The 8828-nt window shown below is 34.6% G+C and overlaps 1 protein-coding gene across 2 annotated transcripts; it reads left to right on the top strand.

The window, feature by feature from the left end:
• Positions 1-1353: 1353 nt before the first annotated feature.
• Positions 1354-6739, top strand: LOC122023624 (citrate synthase 3, peroxisomal-like). Of its 2 annotated transcripts, XM_042581848.1 has the most exons (14): positions 1354-1705; positions 1830-2010; positions 2093-2178; positions 2292-2396; positions 2909-2971; positions 3174-3283; positions 3461-3580; positions 3650-3725; positions 4070-4143; positions 4240-4360; positions 5094-5191; positions 5288-5411; positions 6350-6507; positions 6663-6739. In XM_042581848.1, exons 1-13 carry the CDS (start codon positions 1439-1441, stop codon positions 6479-6481), a joined length of 1557 nt encoding a protein of 518 aa, XP_042437782.1. In that variant the 5' UTR covers positions 1354-1438; the 3' UTR covers positions 6482-6507; positions 6663-6739. The 2 variants fall into 2 exon arrangements, with proteins under 2 accessions (XP_042437782.1, XP_042437781.1); XM_042581847.1 differs by having other exon boundaries at positions 6350-6739.
• Positions 6740-8828: the final 2089 nt, after the last annotated feature.

The following is an 8828-nucleotide window of genomic DNA, read 5'->3' as shown; positions in this document are numbered from 1 at the left end:
TTAGATTTGCATTTGTATATAAATGATTTATATTAATTTGTTATCTTGTGTTTTATTTATCTTTGAACTTAAGCTTTAGATTTGAATTTATATTTATGTTGTGTTTTCATGGTAAGTATTTGGTCGTTTAAATGTTTAAAATTATGAGTAATTTATGATTAAATGAATTAAAATGTTCTATACATAGATTTATGTTATAATTTGGATTAAAGCATTTAATAATCAATTAAAAAGAATATATCAAGTTTCTTTTAAAATTGATTTAAATTAAAGTATGATGTAAAATTTTACGATTTAATTTTACAATCCAATTTTATAACTACTCTAATAATTTTATCTAAACTCTCAATTTTGATAACACTGGGCTTAACCTAGCCCATCCTTGTTGAGCACAATTCGATGCGAACGAAAAGCTTTTAGAGACCTTTTCGATGAAAACACTTTTTTAAAAAACCTCAACGCCATCCTAAAGATAAAGATATAACTCTAGCGTAGAAGTTTATTACCTAAGAGGGTCTAAAATCCAAGGATGAGACTTTATGATTAAAGATATTTTTTTGACGAGTTGTTATACTATTTAATAATAAATATGTTAAATGAGTAAAAAGAGAACATAATTTAGTTAGTATTATAATTAAGTCCTTATTTATTGCTTAAATAGAGAATGTAATTATTAAATAATAAACAAATCAAATATCTAATTATTGCAACCATTCTATTTTTTAATTTATTTTCTTTGATAGATAAGTGCTAATTTTAAAATATCTTCTTTTATTTTTTTTAAATGTTGCTTATTTTGATGCTTATTTCCTTTTCGATATTACGTAGAGTCATACGTTTCATCTTGCCAAGTCCATACAAACTTTATACACATTTTAGTGAAATAGTCAAGGACGTATTTTTAATTTTTTGAATATCTAAAGATGGAGTCCTAATTTTAATTTAGTTTTAATGAATTAATAAATAAATTTTTTAATAGACAGTTATCCTAAAAATATTAGATTGATGGACCATCATCAATAGTTCGTTGTAACTCCTTAATTTATCCTGATGACAAATAAACAATTCTCATAAAAATTAGATTGATCATTCTAAAATTAATGACGAGATACTTAATACTTGTAGGGTGCTGTGTGGCCGTGTGGGTCTGTGGGACTAGATTTGGATATTTTTTGTATTTACAAAAATAATTTCTCTTTTTTAACAAAGTTAACGGGGTACTTTAATAAAAAAACCAATTACGATAACTACGCCACGTAGCACTCGGTCTCCCTGTTTTCTCAATTACGCAACTGACACTCCCCCCGGTTGGCGCACCCCCGGTCACGTGCCACGCTCGTACTTAAATACCAAGTCGACCGATGCGATACGAAACCGGAAAGGGCAGAGCTCGCTACGGCCATCGCCTGCTAGGTCTCGTCTCGCTCCGATCGTATTCATGGGCGTGGACACGATCGACTCCAGGATCGATCCTTCGGCGGCAGCTAGGGGGCGCCTAGCGGTGCTCGCTGCTCACCTGGCCGCCGATCGCTCTTGCGGTGGCCTTCCGCAGCTGCTGGAGAGATCCCCAACTCTCTCGCAGGATGCCGCAGGGAAGCCCGGGAACCTCGGAGGGTCTCTTGCTGTCGTCGACGAAAGGACTGGGAAAAATTACAAGATCCAGGTCTCGCCGGAAGGAACTGTCAAGGCTACCGATTTCAAGAAGGTATAGATAACAGCTAGTTTGTTTTAAAATTAGTACTTTTCTGATCTATCTCTTTGTTTCCTTGTATTAACTCGAGTTTCGAGTTTGGATTTGATTATAAGCGAACCAAATGGATCCTTTGTAGATAACTACTGATAAAAATGACAAGGGGCTCAAGATCTATGATCCGGGTTATCTCAACACTGCTCCAGTCCGGTCGACCATATGCTACATAGACGGGGATGAGGGGATACTTCGTTACAGAGGCTACCCAATTGAGGAACTTGCTGACAACAGCACATTCCTTGAGGTGGCCTATCTATTACGTAAGTCTCTGGTGATCGATTTATTGTTGTCACGGTTGGTTGATTCAATTAAAGTTTGTTACTCAAAGGATTTTTATTTCAGTGTACGGTAACTTGCCATCTGAAAGCCAACTGGTAGATTGGGAGTTTGTTGTTTCTCAGCATTCTGCTGTTCCACAAGGCATCCTTGTATGTCTCCACTTGCAGTTTTATTTTAATCTCTGAATTTACCAGATACACTCTGACATTGTATTGGCAAATTATTTTGAAAGCATTATGATTTTAAACCTATCTTTTCTTAGGATATCATACAAGCAATGCCACACGATGCCCATCCCATGGGCGTTCTTGTCAGTGCATTGAGTGCTCTTTCAGTCTTCCATCCAGACGCAAACCCTGCTCTTAGGGTAAGTTTTCTACACACAAGTCAGGGCTGTGGATGAATTTAAATAAGAAACACATTTGTGTATACACAAACCTTCATCTATGAGATTCTGACCAATAAAAGTCTTTTCCGAAATCTGCAGTTGCATTATTTTGTATCTGTGATATTAACTTTTTACCAAGTCAAATAGCTCACATGATTTTGTCTTGCTTTTAACTGATTATAGGTTTCTTTTTAATGCATGTGTAGTCATGAAAATAGCATAAGTATCTCTATGTAATTAGCTGTGATCCATGGAGAAGAATTTCTTCCTAGTAGTCATCTATTGCATCTTAAAATAATAGCAATAATATCTTTACCTTCTTAGAAGAACATATGCTTAATATGATGCTTTCAGATTTCGTTCTCAAGCATTTCAATTTTTTTGAATATTGGATTTCAGCCATCTCCTTTGGGTTGAGCTTTGTTACTAGTTTGCACATTCTGATTCTGGTTTGTGCGACCACATTGTATCTTGATCAATTTTTCATTTAGGGTCAGGATCTGTATAACTCAAAACGAGCAAGGGACAAACAAATATTGCGAGTACTTGGAAAGGTATGCATAGTAGTCTTCTTATATCTCTGTAGATTAGTAGTCAAATGACGTTTGGCCATCGTTTTTACAATAATCTAACATGTTACATTTGGAAGCTTACACTGATTCAGCTATCAAGACTCCTTGCTCATGGAACCTTCGTAGCTATGTTGTATAGATCATTACTTGTCTATGTAAAAGATATCATAATTATTTGTATCAGGTACCAACAATAGCAGCTGCAGCTTATTTACGGTTAGCAGGAAGGCCTCCAGTTCTCCCTTCAAACAACCTTTCATACTCAGAAAATTTCCTCTATATGTTGGACTCCTTGTAAGTTATCTTTCATTTTTTTATAAATGTAATAGTATTTCCTTTTTAGTTGATAAAGTATAACTACAATAAAGTTTCATATCCTTAAATTGAAGAAAAAATTGTGGCTTGTATTGTTTTTAAGAACTTGACTGTCTAAGGTTTTAACTTATCTATCACATGATCTTTACTTTGTAGGGGTAACCGAGCATACACTCCTAACCCTCGACTTGCAAGGGTTCTTGACATTCTTTTCATCCTGCATGCCGAACATGAAATGAACTGCTCCACAGCTGCTGCAAGGCATCTCGCATCAAGGTAGGTAGCTAACTTTTGTTTAGGGCTAGCATCTGTGATGGCTCCTGATTTTTTTCACTGTATTTCCAGTGGTGTTGATGTTTTTACTGCTCTTGCTGGAGCTGTTGGTGCTCTATATGGTCCTTTGCATGGTGGGGCAAACGAGGTTAGCCTGATTGGATTTTCAGTTTAAAGAATTTATCATTGTTCTTACTTTAGTCGCACATGTGTAATGCTGTCTGTTAGAAACTGCACCCTCTTTCTTTTATATATATATTCTGGAAATAAAACTCATTTTTTATTCTTTCCTTGACAACTGAGTTATTTACCTAGCATTTGTAGAAATTTTTATATGTCCTATGAATGAAAGCATGGTGATTGAATTTCTTTGTAATATATTTTTCATGTTATTCTTTTGATTGCCTTTTTCAATTACAAAATTCATACTGGATATCTGATATTGAGAAGCCAATATAAGCATCATTTTACAATTTGGTATATGCATGACAGGCTGTCCTTAAAATGCTAAATGAAATTGGACAAGTTGAGAACATTCCAAGCTTCATCGAAGGTGTAAAGAACAGGTAATACTTCTTATGCAGATATTGCTTATGCTTTACTTATTATTATAGTGATGAATATTTAATTTTTTGTCCCATTTGAAATACCGGCATTTATAGAAAGCGGAAAATGTCGGGGTTTGGACATCGTGTCTACAAAAATTATGACCCTCGTGCTAAGGTCATTCGCAAATTGGCTGAGGAAGTTTTTTCAATTGTTGGCCGTGATCCTTTGATCGAGGTTTGCTTTATTTTTTTCCCTCTAGACTTATAAAATTCTGCTACATCCTTTAATCGAAGTTCAGGTGATTGTCTTCTTAATGTACCTTTTTTTTGCACAAGGAAAAAAGTTGAGACTATATTGCAAAATATACCCTTTTGTGAGTTCCATCATCTTGGCTCCCCCTAACAAGAAAGAAAATACTCAACCTCTCTGCAACATAAAGAAAATACTAAAAAATTGAATACACTACGTGCTAACTACAAGTTGAAACTGCTGCAGATACACAAATTCTTGATATCAGCTTGACAATACTTTATATACAATTGCAGCAACTAAATCTTCAGCTCCACTACTTAAACACTTTGGAACTCTACCTCGCCAGCATATTAATAAAACTTGAGCATATCTAAAAATTTGTTAACAAACTTAAGGAAGTTCAGTGCACATACCTTCTATGCCTATTTGGCTTCTTCATAGCAGAAATCTACAGTAGCATGCTAAAATGCTGAAAAACTCAACAGCTGTTCATATTCCTTAAAACTACCATCTCCCCTCACCATTTATGATTGGCACCAACAGATTCCAGTATGCTGAAAAGAACAAAACTGAACAAAGTGTGTATTGCTTCGAATAAAAGGGTGCAGTTTTCCCATAGATCGTTTATTACAAACAAATGCTGATTATGTACTTGATTAGCACTATGAATACTGTATAGTTTCTACATCATTTTAAAATTTCTTCATTTTCTTAGGTAGCTGTGGCACTGGAGAAAGCTGCTTTATCTGATGAGTATTTTGTGAAGCGGAAGCTTTATCCAAATGTTGATTTTTATTCAGGCTTAATCTACAGGTATGGAAAGATAACCATGTGAATTATTCTTCTATAGCTTTCCCCAGGTGGTAAAGTTACCGCCTAGAGATAATGGAATGCAATTTGTTTTAACAGGGCAATGGGATTTCCAACAGAGTTCTTTCCTGTTCTCTTTGCAATCCCTCGAATGGCTGGTTACCTAGCGCACTGGCGAGAATCACTTGATGATCCTGATACAAAGATTATGAGGCCGCAACAGGTTATTCATATTAACAACTGTGTAGCCTTTCCCAAATTCTTTACATATTTTGAGTGCAATTTTAAACTTTTATTTATTATTATTATTATTATTATTTTGAGGATGTGACTGGTCAAATGTATGATATCATATATGATGACATGCATGGTAAATTACATAGTTGTAAAAATAGATAGAGATATAACAACGACAATAATAATCAAGTTTTATTTCACTAGATGAGGTCGGTTATATAGATCCTTCTACGCCACTAAGCTCTATCCCCCTACTATATTATCATATATATCTTTAAATAAATTTTATTGTTGTTAACCAAGTTTTTTTTTTTTTTTTTTTTGAATCTTCTTCATATGATATGCATATTTGTCATAGTTAGAGATACAAAGGAAAAAAGGAGCAAATTCAGTAGAAGGGCGTCTGACCTTTGAGACCAATGAATCTTAAGGTGGGACCATTGGAGTTAGGGGCCACATTGTTCCTCAGTTAGGAGTACCCAAAGACAAAATCATTATAACCCAAATGGACATACCATCATGGGATTTGATAGGACCCCCTTGACATCAACCCAGTCACCTAGACACAACCTAGCCAAATTCACATCACCACAATCACTCTAGGGAGTATGCGTCAAGGTAGATCTTTGATTCCGGGGGGTTCTACAAGCAATATGACTTGATTCTAGGGGTTCTCCTGCTCGAGCTCTACCTAATGAAATCCATGATCTTTTATTTACAACAGACCCGCTCGGTCTGTTGCAGTGTCAGGATTGTGTCACTGTATATTTGAATATATGAGCATTAGAGCGGTGAGTCAGGATTGTTAGTTTAAGATAATGAGTTTGGCATCCTTTGGCTAGTAATCCCGTTTTCTTTTCAGTTTATCTTCTTGACTTCACATTTTGCTCACAAAGTTGCCCGAAATGACATACTGTGTCGTAGGTTTATACGGGTGTGTGGCTTCGGCATTACACTCCAACCAGAGAGAGATCGACATCTGAAGACGCCGACAAGCTGGGCCAGGTTGCGATATCGAATGCAAGCAGGAGGCGACTGGCAGGCTCTGGAGTTTAAACTGCCTGCCCTGAAGACACCGACAGGTTGGGCCAGGTTACGATATCGAATGCAAGCAGGAGGTGACTGGTAGCCTCCGGAGTTTAAACTGCCTGCCCACTTGAAAAGATAACATTTAAATAAATCAAGGGTCATTGTTTCACTACTAGCTTAATAATTAACAACAATAATAATCTTGTAGGTGTTATGTATTTCTCGATCGCAGATTTGGAATTAAGCAATGCTAAAGCTTTCGTTGCAGTGAAGAGAGCAAGTAAATGAACCTCTGCTTCTTTAAGTTTCTTCAGAAATAATGTTTTTTCCTTTGTCCTTGCACCTTTTGAGGTTATTAGTCATGTTCCATTTGAAAATTATGTAATTTCTATTGAATATTAATATATTTATTTTGACTTTCTTTTTCGAAAAGCTTTTTGTTTTTTTTTTCTTACGTATTATTGGTTATCCCGTTTTACCTCGCTCAAGAATATCTATTACTGTTATTGTTATTTTACTTGGAATTTTTATTTTTATGTTTGTGGTTTTTCTACATTAAAAAAAAAAGTACATGAGAAATTACTGGGCACGAACAATCCATCAAGAAGTCTGTTTCCCAAGCAAAGGCTCCCTAAACATGTTAGGAGTCATTCCATAAAAGGTATTAGGGTAAATCTCTTTTAGTATCCCGCTTACAATGAAGTATAAAGCTTATGTAAAAGAGAGAACATTAAGAATTTGAGTTGAAGCTTTCAATCTCAATTCAAGCCTCTTAAAGTGTTGGGCATTGCTAGCACCCTCCTTACGGCTTAAAGCTGTCCAAGAGTTTTTGTCAAATCACTCCCATGACCACAATTTGCCCATTTCTAATTGATTTGAAATCAAAATCGGAGGACCAAGCTAAGTTTTAGACTACAATTTAGCATCCTAGTTGAAGGTTTCTGAAAGCTCCATTCCTACCTAACTACGTTGCCTAGAGATAGAAGCCCAATAGTTAGATTTCACTTACGTTATCTCTCACACTCTTATGCTTCTAGGTTTTCAATCAATCGAGTCTCCTCGCTCTCTCTCATCTCTTGCAGGGTCCTAAGCACCTATGCACCAATTAAGCTACTTGAACTTTCTCCATGCCATTCAATTCTCCGTGCATGCAAGTTCACCTCATTACATCTATCCTATAGTTCACATTAGGCCTTTGTTACCTGACAATTAATGAAAAATTTCTATGAATCTGATTGATCGTCTTAGATTCAGTATTAGAGCATCCATAATAAATAAGGATATTTCTTCTAAGTATTTGTGGTCTCCACTTTCGTATTATTTTTTAAATATCTTTCTATTCAAATATCTCAACTTTCACAATGAAATATTTCTCACTTCCACATCATTTTGGTGGATCCCACAAGAAGAAATCACCAGGCACAAATTTGTGCTCGGTGATTTCCAATCATCCCTCAAATATTTTTGTGTCCGATGATTTTCAATCATCCCTCAAATATCCCCCATAATAAGAGATTTGAGAAGGAGGGATATTTGAAAAAATATCCTCTTCAAATATCCTTCATTGGATATGCTTTTATCTGGTTTAACATTAGGCTTTTGGTGTTTGTAGAAAAGGGCAAGAGTGGACTTCCCGTAAAATTTAAGAAAATATCCTCTTATGTAGTGGCATGTTCAATTTTCTAATTTAATTCTTTATAGACAACTATGAAACTGATTATATAAGACATTTGAGATCAACGTATGAACTTTTATAGACATATTAGACCTTTTGGTCCATCAAATGCATTGCAAATCCTAGAACTTGCTTCATGCTATCTAATTCGTCCTACATTTCGAGTTTATGATTTAAAATTTAGGATTTTAGGGCTTGTGCGTTGAGTCAAACTCCATGAACTTTGTGTACTATTCTATATTTATGACATTGACATACATCTGAAAGATATAAGTAAAATTTAATTTAAATTATTTTTCAAATGCATCAAATAATTAGAGTTTAATTTGAGCCCGAAATGATCAAAGGCTAAACTCTAAAAATTTGAGTTTGACTTCCATTCAAATTATTCAGAGCCTTGATTCAAATAAAATTGAATTATAATTGAAAACGACTTAAATTAATATTCGATTCGAATTATTTAGATTTTAATTTGAATATAAATAAATTAAAATTATGTAAAAAGAATTAGAGTTTGACTCAGGTTCGACTCACGAATGACTTATGGATAATCAAACAAAATATTATGGATTTAAATTTAATTCAAAAAAAAATATACAATTTGTTCAAGTTCGATTTGAATTTTATAAATTTAAATACGAATCAAATATTTTTTTTTAATTAGTCCGTTTAAAAAACTCAACTCAAACCTAAATCCTA

Source organism: Zingiber officinale, chromosome 9B (genome assembly GCF_018446385.1).
Source record: "Zingiber officinale cultivar Zhangliang chromosome 9B, Zo_v1.1, whole genome shotgun sequence".
Classification (NCBI taxonomy): Eukaryota; Viridiplantae; Streptophyta; class Magnoliopsida; order Zingiberales; family Zingiberaceae; genus Zingiber; species Zingiber officinale.
The sequence above is the reverse complement of the archived record's forward strand: the minus strand, read 5'-3'. Positions and strand labels throughout refer to the sequence as shown.